The following is a 21,725-nucleotide window of genomic DNA, read 5'->3' as shown; positions in this document are numbered from 1 at the left end:
TCTTCTGAAGACAGCTAACACTGGAGGAACCTCTGCCGGAAACACGACTCGCTATAAATACAAGATGCTCGCCTCAGCTGCCAAGTTATAGTTTTTTTTTCCCACATCCACCCCCCACCCCCCTTGTCTCTGTCTCTCTCTCTCTCTCCCGCTCTCTGGGCCACGCATGGTTACATATACCCTCATTCAATCACAGGGCGATGAGGAGAGGGAGAGCGAGAGCGGAAGCGTGGTTTTTCTTTTGAAGGAGCTTCTCTATGTGCTGAGGACTGTGGGAGTGGGTTAGGGAAGCCCAGTACAGGCCCCTCTGCTGCTATTGGTGTGGCAGGTTTCCCTTGTGTTACAAAAATATCTTCCTGCTCGCCCACCTTGCTCCCAGGACGCCCGTCTCCCTCACCTCGCCAGCGGGAAGGGGAAACAACCACACTTTTTGTTCAACGATCGTGACTGCTGAAGGCCACAGCAGGTCTATATACCCTCTCCTCCTTGACTCCCCCACATACACACACACACCTTACTCTGGCCTCTACTCTTACTCTGGCCTCTACCCCCACAAATCCCCCTACACACACAGAGCCTCACACGGCCCCAACCGTGGTCTCCGCAGGACCTCTCCTCCACAGCAGCCTGGCTGGGCTGTTCCTGGCCTCGCTCCAGCTACCTGCCGTTACCTAACCGCCCAGATGGATCCGGATGTTTAATCACCGTGATGTGATCCAGAAATTATAGATCTATCAACAGTTTAGAGGGTTGGGGAATTGTAGGTTGGGGTTTGTGGTTCTCACAGCTGGGCCTGCAAAGTATGTGGAAGTCTCCAGAAAAGGCAGCTTGTGGTGTAGATATGGAAACATGAACCTCACTTTTATGCATGAGGAAATGGAAGCAGCACGGTAAAAGTTGATCTGTTAACAAACGGAAGCGTCCGATTTTTCTCTGCAAAATGCAACAGAAGTTCAAACACAGAACATGATATTTATGCATCATACAGTATATATATAACAATATAGAACAGCACAAATATGTTTATTTGCTGCCAAAACATTCACATCAGGTAGTTACCTCCCTCCAAATGTACTTCACACGGTTTAAAATCACCGGTTTTATCTTGACAACACACAATCCCTCTGATGAGGGGAAAAGGCACTGTGAAAGTTTGCCCCTCAAGGGTAAATCAACAATAGCTCTTACTCCCATCACTTTTATGATACATGATCATTAGAGGAAAATACAAACAAATTCAAACAAATGGCTGGCAGGTCTGGCCGCCTCTGAGGAAACAGAGAAGAATGCAAAGAGCTTTCAGCTAACAAAAGTAACTATGGAAACAAGCAGCTCTTCATGGCAGTGGCTCTCTCTCTCTCTCTCTCTCTCTCTCTCTCTCTCTCTCTCTCTCTCCAGAAATAAAACTGTTAGGCTAAGAGGGAAGCAGGTAAAGACAAAAGATCCCGGGTGAACCTATTTATAGAGGATCACTAACCTTACATAACGCCTGTGTACACACACACACACAGGCTAGTGCTTGGTGGTGGCAGGCAGACAGGCTGGGTGCTGGAATGTGGGATTTTTGGCTGATGTATGTGTGTGTGTTGAGAAGGGGGGGGGGGCTGAGGGCTGTTTTACTTAAGAAGGCTATGAGGGAGGTCTGACAAACAGAGAGACATGTGGGGAGCTGGTGGAGGTTGTGCTCCACCAGCATGAGCTAAGCAGACAGTGTAGAGGGGATGTTATTTTGCTAACGGGTGTACACATTCATGCGTTTGTCAGTCTCCCCGGGCTCCCCAGAGAGAAGAGTGATGTTGCCGACGGAGAGCCACACTAGTGCAACGTACAGCGTCAACACGGAACAATTGACATCACCGCGTGGCGAGCTAACGAGTGGTCGTGAAAGGGAGACACATTAGCAAGATCACAGAGGGGAGCGTTTAGCCATGGGGCATGACAAGCACACAGAAACAAACCCCAACGTGACGGCATGAGCTCGTGGAAGGCTTGCCAACAGCTCCTGCACTCACAGAGCAGAGTGGAGAGTTGTAGGAGATCTCCAATGTTATCATATCACTGCGGGACAAAGCTATTGGCCTGTCTCAGGAGACCATGAATGCATTACATATGCGTAATGGCACCTGTATGAGGTACTGAATAGGCGATATACACCTGCATGAGGCAATGAATAGGCGATATACGCATGATGATTACTGAGTAATACTTCTCCCTTACCCTGTCCAAATTGAGTCATTAACATAATTACCCACTTATACTGCTTTTTACTCTTAGGCACTTCTCCATTGTGAGTTGAGCTGTGTTCAAAAAAAGGCTTTCTCCAACTTCAGATACATGATTAATTAGCTCCCTCTAGCACAACGTATCAGTAATTGTGGACTGGGTGGACTAAGAGCAGACTGTGCAGGATGGAGACTATTTCTAACCACAATTCTGCGCTACTTCATTGAGTCTCCTCGAGATGGTCCTATTTTACTGAGGAAAGGAACAGTTTGGAGTGGTTTAATAGTGGTTTAATGGTGGAGCCCAGTCCTTGGTTACTCTGGGTCTGGACTACGACTGGTCTCCCAACTGTCGTAGACTGGCACATAAACGTAGGAGAACTGGGACTGATGGTAGGTGGCCTTTAACGCTGCTTAGTGGTGAGCTCTAATGCCTCGTTCTGGTGGGCACCTGGGAGTCACATACACACCCCTACAGAGAATAGGAAGCAAACGCAACGAGAGAAAACGAATGAATACACTCATCTGACTCATCTGTTTATGCAGTCGCATTAGTTAGCTCTGATAGAGTTTGGCTATTATCCCATTTCACCATGGAAAAGGGGTCTTGGGCAAGGGGGAATGGATGGCTCAGTGAGTGCTTTAGTCACACAGATCGGACGCGCTCTTCAAAGGAATAAATGCATTTTGTGACTGCAAACGCTAAGAAGGGGGGTGGAATAGATTTCCTCTCGAGGATAGAGAGAAGCATTGAGGGAGGTTTGGACACAACTCACTCGTGTCCACTTCCATCTCTGATGCAGTTGGTGGCTGTGGGGTCAAGGGGTCAAACGCAGCACATGGAAGTCCAACAGGCGGCCATGAAAATGAGACCCCTGCTATTTTCTACCCCTCAGTCTCAGTCTCCCTCAGGTACGCAGCAAATTGGATACATGGGAGAATTTATCGTCAAGCTTACTGACCATTCAGTATGTTCGTTAATAGTCATGTTACAATCCATGACATCCAACCCCCTTCTTTCTCCTGAGTACAGGCTGTGTATAGATGGCATAAAGAGATGCACAGGCTCCAGCTTCTCTCCGCAGTCTCTTTACTGAACATCCAAGCTGCAGCAGTTTCCTCAGCCCAGACCCTATTAATAGTCCTGCAACCTTACTGCGCCAGGAACAGCCTTGAACTACACGTCTATTCAAACAGGATTCACACAAGAAGATAGAGGTTGCAGCCCAGGGTCACGCAGAAGCTGAAAACCAACATTGGCATATCGAGCCACCAAGATGGTGTGTTATGTTATGCCGTAAGTAAATAAGTCCAACTCCACTATGCCCTCTGTGTGTCTGAATGTATGCACCCCAGTGTGATGTTGACACCCGTTCTGTCCCAAGGTTCTTCATCTCATCCAATTTAACATTGAGCCCTCACTCCGAGGCTTTGCCATGGTAACCAGGCGGCACCGAAACAATGACCGACAGCAGCTCGACGTCAGCAGCTGTCCTTCATGTGTAGTCTGACAAAAGAAACAGGACTTGCTGCTGATTAGAAATGGGGGTTCTACTACATTGTGAGTAAAACTGCTCCCTTCTGCATAAAAGTTTAAAAGTTTGGAGCAACAGCTCCATTTGTGAGCTTATGGGGGGGGGGGGGGGGTTAACAACAAAAACAAATGCAGCAGTATTATAGTGCACATTTCTGTTTTTATGCATTTTAAGATTGTAACAAACCAATTATGCTTAATTGTAAAAATGAAAACATGTGATTTAAAGCATTTTTATTGTTTATCTCACACCAATCATAGCACCAACGTATCCCACAATGCAAATATGATATCAGTCAAAAATACCTTGATTGAAATTGCAAGACCGTTCAAAGTCAGACCTTTTCGTTAAAAAGGCATAGTTTAAGTATTTTTTAACCTTGATACAAGCCTTCAATTTGTCAAGAACCATCTTGTTTTTGTACAAAATGTTCTGTACAAAAGCCAATTAACTAATTGTTTGCCATATTTAATTTTGACAGCTGTATTTGAAATGGTACATGGCAAAGAAATGAATCTTATGTAATTTGAAAGAAAACTGTAAAAATGGCACCGTAAAGATAATGTTACAAAATAACAGTGAGATGAGATCATCATCATGGTCAGTACTGCTCAGCCATCATTAAAACTGTCAGAGCTGACCAGCCGGTGAAAGGGTGACTTCCTTGTCCCCTTCCCGAACTGTCATTATACTGTTCCCAGATATAACCCGTCTCTGCGTACTGTCTGTATACATTATTGATTATGTTAGTCCTGAGGTCCTGATACAGTGTGGCTGCCTTCTCTCGATATGGACCCTCTGTGTTGCCGTAGTGGTGTAGTGCCCTGACAGCCAGGTAGTTAATATTGATCCATATGGCTCCTCTCCAGTAGGGGGCATCATGCTCTGTGTTTCTCATCATGTAGAGGGGGCTGGACTTGGAGAGCGAGCGCAGGCCATAGGGTGTCCACAGCTTCTCAGGGTCCTTCATGTCATTCAGAATATGCTCCAGTTTGGGCGAGTCAGGTGCGAGGATGCGCAGGAGGAAGGGGAAGAGGCTCACGTAGCCCAAGGCGTTCACATGCTGCAGCTTAGGCGCTCGGCGCACAGAGCGAACCAGACGGGCCACGGGGAACTGATGGCGAGGCTGGCCCGGCGGGACGTACACCTTCTCCTGCTGCAGGATGACTGCCTGGGTGTGGTTGCCGTAGTCGCAGTAGGCTCGAAGCTGGTCGGACCAATGGAGTTCATTCAGCAGATGGTTGTCACTGAGCACGAGGTGGGTGCGCTCGTACTCCTGGTGCGGCTCCTTCAGGAGGCGTGCCACGCTGGCCATGATCCCGGAGGCCAAGGCCATCCAGCAGTGCAAGTCCACATGCCGCTCGTCTACCGACGGGTGGGAGGCCCGGGGGTAGTCATCCAGGCCGGACGTCAGGGTCTTGGGGTTGAGGAACAGGTTGGTGTCCTTGTCGCGGCCCCTCCAGCGGTAGGAGTTGGGCAGGGGGCCCGTCTGAGTGGTGTTGTACCAAGCAAACCAGGTCTGAAGTCTGGGGAAGAGTCTGCGGAGGAAGGGCAAAGTCACGGATGGCGATTCAGGATTGGTGGACAGCTGCTCCACCAGCTCCTGGAGGGCCAAGAAGAGGGTGGGAGGGTTGGCGTTTTCGTTGCGCTGCACCACAAACTCCCCTGGAACCTTGCTACGAGCCTCATCCCCCAGGATCTGCTCCCGGGGGATCCAGCCCTCCATGTTGATGAGGTCCAGCCAATGAGCTGTGACTTCCCGGGTCACCTGAGGGTCCCACTTGCTCAGCAATAGTTGGTGGAATCCTTCGTCCCAGAGAAAGCCCCTCGGGAAGAAGGATCGAGACGGCACAGCTGTGAACAGGGTGCCTTTGGGATAGAGGAGTGGGTACTCGTTGTAGACGGACTGGACAACCGATTGGCCAAAGAAGTAGCCCACCCCCCCCAGCATGTTGCTGAGAGCTGCCTTGCTGAACTTCACCTGGGCCTGACTGAAACCTTTGCCCTGGAGGCCGAATATTTTTTCAAACTTGACGTCGAACTCTGCCTTCCTCTTCTCCAGTTCCTCTGTCATGGATGTACCCACGAGCTGGTTGGGCCGGTTGCGGAAACTTCCAGACTCAAACAGCACCTCTATCTGAAAGGGTGTCTGGACGGTAACTTGATGGAGCACAAAGTCACTCTCTTTCCTGGGGTCATCAGGCTTTTGCTGGTGCTGGTGGTGCGGAGGTTTATAGGTGTCGACCGCAATGTACTGCCTTTTATTGCCAGAAGGGGGGCTGTAGACAAACCGACGGTTTAGACTATTTCTCACAATGTCCGTGAGCTTCTCCAAGCCTGGAGTGACGGTCTGGAGGTAGTTGTAGCTGAGGGGAGGAAAGAGACCAGGATCAAACCTCAAAGAAATCATGTGTTGTGTTGTTTTCCCTCTGCCCCTGTCTCTCCCTGTCTCTTCCTCCAAAGCTTCCTCTAAAAGCCTGAAGCAGCAGTGATGGAGGTGGTAGGATGACACACCCTCTTTGCAAACAGGCAACGGAAAATAAGTGACAAAATGAACAAGAAGTTTGTCTGTGACTCACCACTTAGTGTTTGGTCTATCAGTGGCAACAGTCTTTAAACTGATGAAAGAAGTTGACTTTGAGGCAAGTATTCAGTTCTCATTGACTGCTCTTTGCATCCCTTTCAACATACTGACAGTTATTCTGTCAGCAGAACCTTGTGCCTACACCTTTCTGGGTTTGTTGGACTGCTTCATTTGTCATAGATGTCATTGTTCCAATTGAAAATTAGTGTGGAGGTCAAACATATATATATATATATATGTTTGACCTCCACACTAATTTTCAATACATTTTCACTAATTATCATAGAATCAGAAATATATATATATATATATATTTTAGATTCTATGATTCAGTTCAAACACATATGCTAATACTGACATAATGTCATGTTCAATGCTTTTCCATTGTCTAGCATTATATAGTGTAAAATCATAAAGACAGAAATCAGTGAAGGAACACCTATATGCAATGATGAGGCTACAGCATAGAGGCCGAATTGCAATTCTAAGCTAAAAAGAACGTAGATCTACAAAGGCACAAGAAAATGTAAGTCCAAACTAGCTGAATGGTTACACTGTGCCAAGCAAAATGTATCAAGTACAGATCCATTATTTCAAATCAGTACCTGGCGTATTTGACACTGGAGGACTCCCCTGAGACAGGCTTGCGAAAGGTGATCTTGAAGTTCCCCAGCTCCTCTGAGAACCCAGTGAGGGAACCCAGGCGGTTCTTTTCTTCAATGTGGGCCTCCAGTGAACCTTGGGTGTCGGCAGCAGCGTAGAACATGAGGGAGATGACGGGAGCGTGAGGAGCAGAACTCTGACAGGACACCATGGGAACACAAGCATTAGGTTAGTCAGCTTCAAACCAGGGAGTTCATCACCAGCAGATCCAACATGTCCTTTCGAGACGAGTTGCATTCAGAAGTTACAGAGCTCCAATAGATGGATATTCACTTTCATTTGTTGAGAACAATTCAGCGTCAGGGTGAAAACGTATCACCTTAACTTACTTTCATTTAGACTTCTGCTCTTAGAAAGGGACGAAGAAATCATTAAGTTATGTGACCCTGAAGTAAGGTAACCTTTGACTGGTGATCCTGTCGTAAGATAACCTTTCTGACTTTGACAACTACGATACTGTGTCAGAGAAACGACAGTACATTAATATAGAGACTCACCTACCGGCTGGTCTCTTGGGGTAACATAACTGGATGAGTCAAAGCAAAGGATGTTCAATTTCTACCAAATTAACGTGGCCTCGTCTCTCACATGCTGCTTGGCCGTGATCCTCCAGGTCCAATCCCCTCCGTGCTCCCCTCCCAGCCTCTTGACAAACTCGGTTGCAAGGGTGAAGTCGCTGTCGCGGATCTCCTGGACGCCGAAGCTGAGGCCATCGTGCATCAGCCAGCCGTAGCTTTGCAGCTTATCGCCTTGTTCGCACGTGTGCCTGAGGTTCACGTCCACGTCGGCAAACTGACGCATCCACATCAGGCCTGGAAGGAAAACACGAGGAACACCAAGACAGGTATGGTGACGACGGGGCTGCTATGCAAAGAATGCCTGCAATGTTTCACACTTGGGGCTTTAAAACACTAACGACAAAACGTACTCTTCTCAAAGTACATTCTCTATTTATAGAGGCTTAGTAGTCTCTTCTGCACAGGCTCCTCAGGACATAAGTGACCCTGCAGGTCATACATGTCTACCTGTAACAATGGACTGGGGACTCCTCGTCTTCATCCCAAAGTAGACCTGGGGCCTGTAGGATCCCCAGAACCTCTCAGGGGCCACCTGGGCACTGGTGCTGTTGGCATCGAGGACAGGGGGCGACGGGTGCAGAGTCACCACCCGTTTGGCCAGGGAGGAGCGCATGTAGAGGGCATAGAAGAACCAGACCAGGCTGAATATGCAAAGGCCTATGGATATGTTGATGAAGACTTTGCCGATGTCGACCTTCTTTTTCTTCTCTTTGCGAATGAGTGCGGTGGGCTTCTCTTCTTTCCTCAAGGGGGGGGTGGCTTCACCTGTCACCACCCTCTTCCTCTGCCTGCCCATCCTTCTCGTCTCCAGCTGAAGAAAAAGGTGGCGCTGGCATTAGGGTCCGAGGGAAAACATAGTTCTGTTGTTGTTGCACGTGTTTTCATCATTTGTATTGCCAGTACAGTACACATGCATTTGCTAAAGGACCAGAGTGAGCACACAGACGAAGCTGAAAGGGTAGTAAGCGAAAGCACACTTATATACCGTAGCACACTGTCTGTAGCCCATTGCAATTAGAGCTATTGATGCACCACTACCAGCTAGCTTGCAATCATGTCAAGTTGATGGGTTGGTTAGCTGGCTACATTTGGAGTAATATAACTCTATAGTATATGTTGAAACATGGAATAACTAGTATAGCTGTCTCCCACGTAGGTAGCTAGATAGCTAACTTGTATGCTAGCTAAATAATGTGTACAGTACGCGGCCCATTAGCTACAGTACTGTAGTGTGAAAACTAGCACTAACCTTTGCAGCTTAGCCAGCAAGCAGTAATTTACACTTTGTATCCATTTGAAACGTACTATAATGTACCGTACAAGAGCTAAACGAAACATTTACTTTCATAGAACGGCTTTTGTTAAAGGGAGCTAATTCATGAGAAAACTCACCGTAGCGACGGTTATTCTTAATTCTTAACTCAACATTTTAACTCGGATCTACTTCCTGCTTGCCTCGTTTTCTTGAACCACTGACGTGTACAACCGAAATGTCAAGACTCACAGACCTAATATCGGATCGCCCTTTAGATCATACAAATTGTTTTCCCAAAGCAGGATTCAACACCAAACAGCATTTTTTTGACGGTGCAATTAATCGTGGATGGAAGTGATCTGGTAAACATTTTCCGAGCGTGTTTCATCAACACTAATGCAATGGTAATTGGGTAAAAAAAAAAATCTTGGTTTCTGTTTTAAATGTATTCAGATAGTATGCTGTATCACAATTAACAATGATTGATTTAAAATAACTTACAGCAACTGTACAATGGACAGAAGGCCTAAGTCTTGAGCAGATTTTTAGCTAAGAATGGAAACACCCACTCTGAAATGCTATGGTGGTTATAAAAAAATAAAGATTGACATTCTAATATTTTTTCAGCTAATGACGCCTGCAAATTAGCTTGCGAAGTCAGAAAAATCTATTAGTCTTTCCCTAGGGTACCCTACCTCTAACACTCCATCTCCCCTTCTGTCCCCAAACTAGTAGGGTTCGTTAACCAACACTGGAAGAAACACACATTGTTTTTTGATGCTAGCTTGTTTTTTATTCAATGAAAAGATGTAAAATCCATTTCCATATTCCTCACATTGTGATTCTGAAGGTTACCCATTGGTCAGACAAACGGAACTCTGGCTCTAGTGTGAACCATCTCAAAATGTATCCTTACATCCTTTCCCCCCTAGGTTAACTCCCTGATCTGACATTCAAAGGATTCATAGGATGCACATGCTTACAACCATGCACAAAGGGATGGAAGGAACAGCATTTAGAAAAGGTTCAAACACTAAAGAGCATACCCTCAGCCCAAGACACCAGGGTCAGTGAAAAGACCAGAGCCAGATTTGACCACATTAAGTCCTGGACTCGAGACCACACAAAATTGAAAACCTTCATTCATATTTCTCTAGTCCAGCACCTGGTTTGGTTTAGTCTGGGCACAAAGAAGAAATCTCTATGATATAGGGGTATACATTCCACTGTGGGAGTGGGTCACAGAATCTAGCACAAATACAACAAAAACCTGATAAGTACTCCAGTTTGGGGCATCTAAATCCTCCAGAAAAGTATGCATAAGGCCTTGTCCATCCTGAGTGTTTGAGATACCCTACGTTGATCTCCCAAGCCTGTCCACAGAAGGTGGGCCCTTGGATAACCAACGAGGTACAAACAGGCTTTTGTTTTGACCACAGCTTTGCTCTGAACAGTGAACTATGCCCTGTCTAACCAAAATAAGCCAGGACATTGGGCTGACAAAGAAATACAGAACAGGAATAATTGGTTGAATCAATTTGAACACTTCTGAGAACTGTCTTACAAATAAAGCTTTGGTCAAAAAAAAAGAAAAGAAAGCTGAGGTCCATAGCGTTCCCAAAGAGCATTCGATAACTAAGCGCTTGTTGGAAAGTTGCAGGCTGTGACCTCCAAGTGTTTTGCATGTTGCTTATTTTGAGCAATGTAGATGCAAAGCAAAATGTAATTACCGAAACACCAGTTTGGCAAAGCAACTGAAACCACATAACCCCTCATGCCCATCACCAGACATGCGCCTCAACAGACTCCAATTGACCTAAACTCCATGTTAATCGTTAAATCCCCCCACCCCCTTCCCCCATTCTTCAGACACCTTGACCAGGAGGACCAATCCAGACATCATGGGGCAAACTGAAGAATGAGGCAGGAGAACGCATGGCAATCCCAGAAATAGACAACGTTCTCACAGAAAAGACCTAATACAAAAAAGAAAATAGAGTAGGTGAACGCCAGTGCCTCTCACTTCGATCCTCCTCCACCCGATGTCAACGTCGGTGTGTGTGGTGCTGTGTGAGGTGCTGTGTGAGTGTGTGTGTAGGTGTTGATGACGGAGGGTTGGGGGTAGAGCAGGGGAGTCAGCCTGCCAGGCAGACCAGCCTCAGGGTTGCTGCGTGGGGCAGAGGGGAGGGCTGCAGAGGGGAGGGTGATGGACACACCGTAGCCTCCCCTCCTCCTCCACACTACTGCTTGATCAGTCCACCGTCTCCCTCGCTCACAAACCGCTTGCGCCCCCTGGTGGTCAGAAACAGAATGAGAAGATTGCGCAAAAGAATTGGGTGTGCTGCAAAATGCCCATGTTTGCAGGCACTGACCTGGAGGGACATGCGTCTCTTAGCTGTTTAGTGATGACTGATTCCTGGTAGCTCAGGTCCACCAGAGCCTCCATGATGCCATGGGCATGGGGGACGTCCAGGTTGATCTCTGGAAGCTCATCATACACGCGCTGGAAACCCTGCGGAGGAAATGGGACCACAAAGATGGGGTTGAGGAGAACATTGATGATAACCTTGAATTTGATTCTATATTTCATACAAATTTGACACTGATTTATATGGCCGGGATCACCCAAATGCAAAGATTGACTGACCCGGTTCATCTGGTCCAGAGTAATAAGTCCAGACTTCCAGAAGGACTGGAGCAGCTTCACCATCATCTGAATGGCTTTGTCCCCTTTGGACTCCAGCACCATGACCACTGCCTGGAAGACACAGGGAGAACACACACTTAGATATTAGCCTCAGATGCACTGGTGTGAAATGAACACCTCAGAAAACGGAGGATATTTCCTAAAGGCGAGTTTGAACTACACACATACAAAAGCCCATAGAAAAATGTTAAAACTTAAGTGTCATTCCCCTTTGACACCACAAGAGGGCATTACTGGTTTGTAGTTCAGCAAGCTTGTCATTGACCTGACAGCAGTTCTTATGGAATTTGCACTTAGTATCTAGGATACTAACTGCTGAATGTTATGTAATCTCTTAGCTCAGTTTTACTGTCAGTCGAATACTGCTTCATAATATCTTATGAAAATAGGCATTTGGGGTTTGAAAGGGAGGTTTTCATCCTGCTTACAGTTCTTCCGATAAAAATCAAGATAATATTCCAACCTTTTTGACCCCCAAAAATTACATCAGTCAACATTTCCAAAAAGGCCAAGCTAGCATACCTCATAGACCAGTTCGTGGTGGAAGTGAGGAACTTCCAGGTCTCTCAGACAGTGCTCTGCCTCAGACACTTCCCCTGACACCAGGTATTCCTTCAACAGCAGGTTCATCTGGACAACAACATCAACATCAACACATTGAGGATACACGACTGCTGCTTCGGTTTGACATTGAAAGGGCTACACATCATCAAGAACTCGGCTCCTACACAGATGGACAGAAGAAGCAAGAGGGAAAGAGACAGAGAGAACGAGAGTGGCAGGCAGGTTGTGCTGTGGGAGTGTGAGCAGGGCCTCAGGGACCCCCCCCCCCCCTCCTCCCCCTGAGACGGTCAAAGGCAGAGGAATGACCCGGCAGGAATCCAAACTGGATGGGAGTTTGGTTCACAGGCAGGGCTACCGTAGGTTACGCAACACAAAGGATCGAGGGCGGTTTCTAAACACACACCACACACTATGAATCTATTCAAACAGGATTCCATTAACTTTACGAGCACACAGACACCTGGTGAACCTGCAGCCAGCTGCCCACCTGTGTGCTTACGTGTGTTTGTGTGTGTGTGTGTGGCCAGGGTGCATTGACCTATTGACTCCAGGCTGTGAAGGATCCTGTGTCAGTGGGAGTGCGTTCTGATACACACTACTAAAACAGGCCTGGCTTGTGGCTCTCTTCCCCGCATGGACTTCTACCATCTGTTGATGTTATGCAAGGACAGCGGAAAGTACACCAAAAGATAGTGTAAATAATCTGTCAGTAGGTGAAGCTAATTACAACACACCTCCTAAACTTATCTTTATCATTACAAACAGGCCCTGAAACTCTTGGCCACACATCACTCACTTCCCTGTTGTTTTGGCATTCTAGCAACTTAAGATGCCCGTCAGGGGTGGGAGAGAGAGAAGGTGGAAAGGAGGGAAAGCCAGGAAAGAGAGAGGCCCCACCCTGAACAGGCTTTACCTCTTTGACGAGGTGTTTGACAGGTCTGAGGCCTCCGCCCACACCCCACACGTTGTCGAGCCGCACCATCTCCCTCTTCATGGAGAGGAGCACGGCCGCACGGTCGAGCGCTGCCCTGGAGGACACAGCAACCACACAAACACCATTAGTACCACAACCACGAGAACCACAACCACATATCCTCATAAGAGGATCCTACACGTGTGAGGGGTGAATTTATTTTCTCTAGAAGCGGTGAATTCTTAACACAAGAACAGCCACAACAGTCATTTAGACTGTTTTGAAATGTATATTAAATGTTTTTAATATAAAAAAAATAAAAGAATATTAACTCGTTGACCTATTTCAGCCACACAAGATCATATTGACCGAAGAATTTCTGTTGTAAATCTTTCCTGGGGTTGTTGGTTGCTTAGCAACTATCCTTGTCTCTGTCAAAGAAATATCACTGGCGCTCTCTAGTTCTTTTGCTGTCTTGCATACACTTACAAATTATTAGATTAAATAGCGTGGCTAATCTGTACAAAACTACGAAAATGTCTGAACAGGATTAAATCTCCCAATTGGGTATTTATCATTAAACTAACACATTAAAGAGTTTGGCATCTTTTTGACCACTTATGGCAATTCCTGTAGTTATGAACCTTCTAGTGTGCACTGAGTTAAGGTGGCAATTTATCCGGCTGGTCAAACTGAGCATAAACAACCTTTAATCCCCTTAACCCCAGCTCACCTGGCATAGTCACAGTCCACCTTTCCCTTGTAGCGGTCCAGGAAGGCCATGGGGAGGGCGTGGTCTGCTATGGCTCTGGCGATAAACTGACCCAGCATCTGTGAACACAGTCCAGTACTCAGAAACAACAAACCCGTCTTCTATAACACAAGGCTGCTCCCAGACCTCAAACCAAGCGCATGCGTTCCACCCTCACCACTCCTACCTGTGGGGCCTCAGGGGTGTCCAGGATGAGGTCCGGTAGTTCGCGGAGCGTCTTGTCGAAGGCCCGGGCCATGTCCCCCTGGGACAGCACTTTACCCGCCAGGTCGGACAGCAGCCTGGAGGTGAGCTCCCGGTGGCTGGCCTTGCCCTCCAGAGACAGGGACAGGGCCAGGGAAGAGAACTCATACTTGTTGTGGCCCAGGTTCAGTCCTTTCAGCAGCATCTGGGGGAGACAGATGGAAACATGAATCTTGGTTGCACACAGAGACATGGAGAGGGCGTGGCCTCAAACAGGGACTGATCCTGGTAACATGGCTGCAAGCAGTGCATGACCTGCGGATATCTGCTCTGGTCAAACACCCCATTTACCTGGACCTCTTTTGTGTCTCCGTGTTCAAAGTACTCCTGGACGATTGGGTTGACGGTCTTCTCCAGCTCCTTCTCGTCCAGTACTGGTACCACTTTTGCATACACCGTGTCTCCCTTTTAACCCACACACACACATACACACCTCAGGATTAATTACCCATTTCCTCTTTCATAAAGCAAAGGGTCAGCATATGTTTACTAACTGCAGTAAGAGCAGTTGGTGATCTTTTGTGGGTGTTAGTAATATTGTTCCCCTTGCAAAACCTGAACCTGACCTAAAACAATTACAACAAAGAGTAAACACAATTAGAGCAGCTTTGCCACTTGACCTGAACCACTGACCACTGATTTTTGTGAACATAGATTAATGCACCACTGGTTTCAGAGCTCAGGCTAAACAATGTAAGGTAGTGTGAGTACATCAAACCCTAACCCTTCTGGGGGGAGACAGAGTTAGCCGGAGCAGCACAGTGCCAGAAGGAAATCCAAGAAAGTCCAGGCTTCATTGTTTGGACCTGCATTGAAAATATCAAACTCACAACAGGGGAAAGACCATCCCCCGAGCGTGAGGACAAGGGTTTCAGCAACAACCTCAAACAGGATGACTCACTTTCCTGTTCTCTCCTGCCACTTATGGGAAGTGATCCTTAATAGAACGGCGAGATACTGAAAACAGGACCTTCAGCAAACAAACAGCTGGCAAGTCTACCCAAGAGGTGGGGCCTCCAGAAGGTGGCCCCGCAGAGCCTCTCATCCCAGTGAAGCCCTGCCTTACCAGGTGGTGGGACTACACATTTGTCCCATGTGCCTTCCACATTTCTGGCCTGAATAATGAAAAACCCCAGCTGAACAGTGATAAGTTCCGCTCTAACCTTCACCATAAACCCTGACCGACAGCTGAATCAGCTATGGCTTTGCCGCAAACTTATAAGGATACAGAGATGGATCCTATTTGCATACTTGGATCACCTCTGAAAATCCTACTTTTCATTCACGGCCACTAGTCAGCTCATTGCCGACGCAACAGCAGCTCTCAAGGCCAGCCCTGATATCCACCTCCATCTCTAATCGTGTGTGGGGGGGTGGGCAGCCTTTGACAGACGCACCATTCCCACTCCGGTGTCATTGTGACCTCTTATCGGAGCAGGAGCATGGGGACTCTACATTGGGTCGATACTGCAGGTTAAAGATTGAAAGTCCCACTGACGGGTACAGGAGAGAGCCATCTGTGGTCTGGGGACATGCACGGCCTTGACCCACATCTCAGTTCAGAGTTTCTGCCAACTGCTACCGTTACGCTGGCTTCACGATGAGGACTGGAGGAGCAGAGGGCCGTCATTTCCTATGTGTCCCAGGCCAAACAGATCCCACATCTGAACCAGGACAGTAGGCTAAACTCTTGAAAGTGGTGCATCTTGCATTTATTCAATTGGCAATACTCCAATGACAGTACCTGGAAATGGCTGATTTTCAGCTGTTCTTTCGATAGGCAGTACTTGTACGTCACGTCACATAAGTGTCTGCTAAATGAATAAAATGCCAAATGTCGTCTAGTCAATGTAGTCTGTCTAGCCTACCTCATTCAGGACGAAACAGAACGACTCTACCGTAAATGCTGTGTGTTAATAGCAACCCGTCTTGTTGTGTCAGTACATAATCAACTGTGGTGGGCTGAGGGTAGCAGTGGGGGCCATTCTATTCATCCCTGCTCCCTCGTGTCTGGTGGCCCTAGCATCAGCATATTTAATTTTCTGCGGGGGCCATAGAAGAGGTGTTCCAAAGCAGTACCGCTTTGTGATGAGAGCGACGCTTTGGAACAAAGCATCTCCCGGAAAAAACGGGTTGAGACCCCAACGAGCCCTGAGGGAGAAAGACCCTGACCTGGGCCGGCTGGTACTGGTTCATTCATAGTTGGCTGTGTGGAGGGGAGAGGGGGGCGACTGACAAGGACAGAGCTGGGCTGTGTTTGTGTACGTTTGGGCGTGGCGATGCAGGGTGTGCGTCTCTACAGCCGTATCGTCTACACCCCCAGCGATGATCCCTGTCATTTGGATACTGGTAAGCTCGTAGAGGACTTCCTCTCCCGCAAAGACACACACACACACACCTGTTTGGACTCGTCGTAGTTGGGGTCCCTCGCGTCCGGCTCCTCGTCTTCGTAGACCATTCCTGCCGCTCCCCACACCCCTTTACCACCCGCACCACCTGAGGACGGACAGGCAGACATCAGGAAGACAGAGGCAGGCGCGCGGCAACCACACACACACACACCGAGTTAGCCGTTAGCGTAGCAGCAGACCCCCCTCATATCAGCCTGGCGTGCAGCCTACCTTTCTTGGGCAGGCCTCTGCCTTTGCCTGCCCGCGACTTGCGGTCGTTGGCATTGACCTTGCCCTTGGGGCTGTGTGGGTCGCCCCCAGCCAGCTCCCCGGACAGGGACTCGGAGAGCGAGTCGCTGGTGGAGTTGCGTGACGAGGACTTGCGCAGACGCCTCTTGGCTTTGGCCTCAAGACGCGCCTTGTGCAACGCCTTCTCCTGCGGGGTCCAGTTGCCGTTCACCTCCGCCTCGATCAGGCCCTCGTCCTCATCGCCATAGAAATGGTCAGTCCCTCCCAGGTCGCTGTCAAAGGCGAACACTCCTGTGGAAGGAAGGCATCCAGTTCACTATGACATCCATATATATTAGCATTTAGAAGATGCGGTTATCCAAAGTGACATGCAAATAGTACATATCGTACAGCAGAAAATCAAGGATCCTAGTTCACAGATCCAACAGTATTTGAGGTCAAAAAGATTAGAAAGTAATCACATCTCAGCTACCAGGCTAGTGCAACCATAATACCTAGAACCATAAAGTACAATGATACATCTTGATAGCTTTAATCAGCTGTGTGAACACAAGTTCATTGTTTACAAGCTTGTTGCTCAGGGGGAACATTAACAGCTGGTCATAAACAGATGTCGTCCAGGGTCAAAAAGACAGGTCGAGTCCAGAGTTACGCCAACTGACATGGCTATGTTTTCCTTTAGTGTAGAGACGGTGCACAGACAAGGCAGAGAGTGCGCAGAGACAGAGAGGAATTCTTTAGCTACTGGTTATTGACAGCTGTTGAGGGTCTCCCTTACACATGGGCGGGTTCTGGGAGCTCGCGTGAGCCATCCAGAGAGAAGCAGACTGATAGTTTTGGGGGAGATGAATGATAGTAGCATTGTTTACTACAGCCCAATCTGCATCTCTGTCGACCTACATTGGTGCATTTAGAGCACATGGTTGGTGGTGTTAGCATAGCGTGCAAGCCAGCACCTACGAGGTCTCTGGCAATTACAGCACATGGGTACTGCACCGAACACAGTCCAAGTAAGGGAAGATGGCACAACACGCTACACACACACACACACACACACACACACACACACACACACACACACACACACACACACACACACACACACACACACACACACACACACACACACACACACACACACACACACACACACACACACACACACACACACACACACAGCTGAGGAAACTCAGCTAGGAAAGGAAGAGGTTAGGAGAGCTCAAGGGGGGCAGAAACGCTGGAGTCAGCAGCTTTTCCCGTATGGAGAGGAGCCCAGACCGCTCCCACTCACAGCGAGTCTGACCACATATGGCAGTGCAGGGTCACAGGGACAAGACTAGGGGAGGGGCAGGAACCTCTCTGGGGTTGTAATGAATACCCTTACCCCTCCTGAGAAGGCCCAGGGCTAACCGGAGGAGTTATGGGCCTACGGGTACAGGGTACGCTGGAACGAGGGATAGGGAGGAGGAGGGGGAGGACAATCTCACCCAAGCCATATACCTAGAATCAGGAAAAATTCTGTTTTGCTAGGAACAAAAGTGAGAGAAAAGAATAGACTAATAAATTGAATTGATCTCAGTTGTTAAGATAGGATGCAGACCCGTCTGCACACAGGTCTCTGCTCTGAGGAAGTGTCTCTTTTTTTCTATGAGTGCACCCGCATGCACACCCTCTGCCCACACACTCCTGGCCTGCTCAAACTGTAAACAACTGACCAGCACACCTCCTCCTCGCTCTCCAGCTGCATGCCTAACATGACTTGCCAGTATATTAGGACTGAGGGGGAGAGAGAGCAAGAGAGAAGAAAACCAAGTTGGGCTACAGCCAAGTCGAGGCATCGCAAAAGCAGCAAAACAGAATGTAGCCTTCCCCAAAAGCTAGGTAACTTTACTCCTCTGTGCGCGTGTTGTGGTCTATGTGTGCAGAGGAACCACCCCCCCCCCCCACAAGAGGGCCTGCATGTGCATGCTTACACCCCTGCAGAAATTCAGACAGATCCCATCTGCTGAGTCTCTAATCCACCAAGAGCACTCGGACCATGTAGATTAACTAAAAGTACACAACAACACTAGTCTGTCATTTACCCAGCTGTAGAACACACACAAAGCAAGATTTTGACCTTGGCTTGATCCGGGTTAGACAGGTAGCCAAGTTGTCTAATACAACCAGTAGTGTCCCTGAGCTAGTCCAACACAGCAGGACTAAAGATGACTAGTCTACCACAGCAAGACTAAAGATGTCTTGTCTACCACAGCGGGACTAAAGATGACTAGTCTACCACAGCAAGACAGGTCTACCACAGCCAGACTAGCTAATACCCTCTGGTGGTATAAAGACATGCTGCCTACACAAACCCATCCAGAGGTCAGTGGAGCAGTTTTCACTGATCTCCAAGGATTGACCTAGTTTCCCCAACCATCATGGCTTTATTTAAAGTACCAGGCTTCTGAACAGATCACACATAGCCAAGCCTAATGATAGACCACAGAAGGTAGCTGGTAATGAACACGTCCAATTACTACAAACGGTGGTTGCTTCTGGATTTTGGTGAAGGGAAAACCGTCTTCCAGGCTGGGGCAGTGCAGCGAGGCGTGAGCTGAAGAGAGGTGGGGTGTGTCTGCCTTGACTGAGGCGTTTAACTGTCACCTAGATTTGGGAGTGTGTTGGGAGAGCCTGCTGTGAACAAGATAAAGGAGAGGACAGGAACGCTTTCATGAGGTGTTGTTCATGTGCACACATTTAACCTGTGGTTAATAATCAACACGTCTTGGGCTTAAGTGTCTGACCTAGGCCTGTTTGTATTTGATTATTGTCCATTTGCAGGAGGGTCTGCATTTCACTAAAGCGACAGTGACAAACCTCAACATGAATTATGTGTACTCAGCTGGCCATGAACCAAGCAGGCTTGACAGGTCATTGTGTGTACGTGTGTGCATATGTGTGTGTGTGCACGCATTAGTTTGTTTTTTGTTCTCCCATGACTAAAACAGGCCCATAATATTTAAGAACCCCCCCCCCCCCTTCTTTTCAGCCAATTCAAAGGCATCTTTGACATGTTGTGCAAAGACCAGGCCTGCAGGGATTCCCTAAAAATGGCAGTTTGCTCTGAGTGGAGCCCCCACCCCCATCTGGGAGCAGATGTGTGGAGACAGACAAACCATGGCAGTGACATGAGCCACATCCAAAGGGCAGAGCAGGCTCCAGAATGAACCTACTGGGGGGACGTTTGATTTCCACAAGGGGGCATTTTGTGTATAGCTCTCTTATAGAAACGTGTAGCCAAAATAAGGTGGTAGGCACCGCATTCCGACCCTGGGGCAAGGAAACAGGTTGTGTATTATGAAAATCACTACAAACTCACCCACTGGTTGAATGCATAGTATAGATTACATTTTTAGGGTTTAAATGTTATGCATTGATAAAACAAAATATTTGACTGTACTTAAGCCATGAATTACAACTACTATAAATACAAGAGGCATAGATATCCCTTATGCAACGTTTAAGCACATAGAGAAGGGAGATTACGCAATAAATTCAAATTGGTCCGTACATGGTAGCTGTGGATGCTGACGTCACTTTCGCACCAAAAAGCTCGGCCTCTGTTGCTTGTGAATAGTTTCGTTTAATATCGTTAATTCACAGCCTCTGTTTTTGTAATGAACGACCTCCGTGGAATACGTTTATGCGGAAAATATACAGTAGTTAACAGATGTGCATGCGTGGATGTGCATGCTGTAGCATTTCTTACAAACACTTGCCATATTAATCTTAAAATATAAATTGTATTTTGTGTGTTCATTTATATATATATAGTGCAGCATACGATGTTGTTATTGATGAGAGCAGATAAATACAAATAGGCTTGTGAGGACCTTTCACAGTTCAAGGGGGCGTGGTGTTCAAAACAACAACATTCAGTTCCTCGTTTTTCGACTTGAAGCACAGAGCACGCTTGAGAAAAAGGAAAGCAAATAATCCTTCGCCCGTCAGTGCAATTGCTACTGACTGCCATTAATGAGCAACAAATAAACAATATAGCATATCAAATAAACAATATACCACATGAAGATAAGTGATGTTATAGGTCTTCAATCGAGTTAAATAATGATACGTTGGGCCATTTCTAGAATACATGATCCAAATGAGTAACGCTAGCAAGCTAATGCGTTTAGTTAGCATCAACATCATGGGTTTAGACAGCTGGATAACACTAGCAAATTCACTGCCAACCGAACGTCACGAAAGGGTTAACATTCACATTGTGCCTTTACAACGTGGACTGCAAGATCAAAACACAGCAAATATATAACCAAAAGGTGCCTTTTCTAATAACGTCCCTGGTCCAACCGTTTGAGAGAGTTATGCGTCGAATGAAATAGCTTTTCTGCAAACTGCTTTGAGCGCACACTGTGTAGTACATGAGGTGCTAGAGCACATGGTAGAGCGTAGTGGGAACTGCAGCCCTTCCCTTCCAGGGACAAAGGTGGAATGGGACGGATGTTTTCATATTAAATACGGATCCAGATATAATGTTTGCACCACAAAAGCATGAACAGTTTTATTTCCGACTCACCGTCGTGCTGTTGAGCGGTGGCCCATGTCTCCACTTCGGTCGCCATGGCGCTCTTTGAATTGCCCGTTTACCGTTCGTTAACGTTTGCTATCCTCACCTAGTTGCTTGCTCTGAAAACAATGCGTGCACGAGTAAATAAACACATTACAAGTCGAAACTAAACATTCATTTTAAATGTAACAATGCATATGATTGGACAGCCAAATATTTGCATAAACCTCAATCGTGTTTGATAGCTTGCTCGCGCTTGATAAAGCCAACGTCGATTTCGAATAAAATGGTAAATTAAATGTAGCTGCAAATATAGAACAAACACCAGGATGTCTGTTAAGCTTCAAAGATAGATAGTACACTCTTCTCAGAATTAATCTAAAAAGATCACGAAGAAAAAACTATGGGCGAATGCAGAACTAGTTCGAGTACATGTCAGGAGCATCCAAGATAAACAAAGTCTGTTTTTAACTTTACAACGTC

At 47.3% G+C, this 21,725-nt stretch overlaps 2 protein-coding genes across 3 annotated transcripts; both read right to left on the bottom strand.

The window, feature by feature from the left end:
* Window positions 1-3,975: 3,975 nt before the first annotated feature.
* mogs (mannosyl-oligosaccharide glucosidase) lies at window positions 3,976-11,006 on the bottom strand. Of its 2 annotated transcripts, none has more exons than XM_047044716.1 (5): window positions 10,711-11,006; window positions 8,030-8,393; window positions 7,593-7,816; window positions 6,947-7,140; window positions 3,976-6,123 (listed from the first exon to the last, which is right to left on the bottom strand). In XM_047044716.1, the coding sequence occupies exons 1-5, from the start codon at window positions 10,738-10,740 to the stop codon at window positions 4,359-4,361; spliced, it is 2,577 nt and encodes an 858-aa protein (XP_046900672.1). In that variant the 5' UTR covers window positions 10,741-11,006; the 3' UTR covers window positions 3,976-4,358. The 2 variants fall into 2 exon arrangements, with proteins under 2 accessions (XP_046900672.1, XP_046900673.1); XM_047044717.1 differs by lacking the exon at window positions 10,711-11,006 and adding an exon at window positions 8,975-9,147.
* pdcd4a (programmed cell death 4a) lies at window positions 9,608-21,725 on the bottom strand. The gene is made up of 12 exons (XM_047044718.1): window positions 21,470-21,725; window positions 21,252-21,361; window positions 16,658-16,966; window positions 16,435-16,532; window positions 14,328-14,441; window positions 13,960-14,181; window positions 13,755-13,852; window positions 13,022-13,136; window positions 12,067-12,174; window positions 11,485-11,595; window positions 11,210-11,349; window positions 9,608-11,129 (listed from the first exon to the last, which is right to left on the bottom strand). Exons 2-12 carry the CDS (start codon window positions 21,295-21,297, stop codon window positions 11,078-11,080), a joined length of 1,413 nt encoding a protein of 470 aa, XP_046900674.1. The 5' UTR covers window positions 21,298-21,361; window positions 21,470-21,725; the 3' UTR covers window positions 9,608-11,077.

This window comes from Hypomesus transpacificus, chromosome 22 (assembly GCF_021917145.1).
Source record: "Hypomesus transpacificus isolate Combined female chromosome 22, fHypTra1, whole genome shotgun sequence".
In the NCBI taxonomy this organism is placed as follows: domain Eukaryota; kingdom Metazoa; phylum Chordata; class Actinopteri; order Osmeriformes; family Osmeridae; genus Hypomesus; species Hypomesus transpacificus.
This window is presented reverse-complemented; position numbering and strand designations above follow the sequence as displayed.

Coding starts and splice junctions, on each gene's coding strand:
- mogs (XM_047044716.1), bottom strand. CDS start 10,740: ATGATGTCTGGATTGGTCCTCCTGGTCAAG. Junction 7,141..7,592: donor GGATCACGGCCAAGCAGCAT/GTGAGAGACGAG, acceptor GTGTCCTGTCAG/AGTTCTGCTCCTCACGCTCC. Junction 6,124..6,946: donor TCCAGTGTCAAATACGCCAG/GTACTGATTTGA, acceptor TCCTCCCCTCAG/CTACAACTACCTCCAGACCG.
- pdcd4a (XM_047044718.1), bottom strand. CDS start 21,297: ATGGCGACCGAAGTGGAGACATGGGCCACCGCTCAACAGCACGACG. Junction 16,533..16,657: donor CAGAGGCCTGCCCAAGAAAG/GTAGGCTGCACG, acceptor GTCCGTCCTCAG/GTGGTGCGGGTGGTAAAGGG. Junction 14,182..14,327: donor GAGACACAAAAGAGGTCCAG/GTAAATGGGGTG, acceptor TGTCTCCCCCAG/ATGCTGCTGAAAGGACTGAA.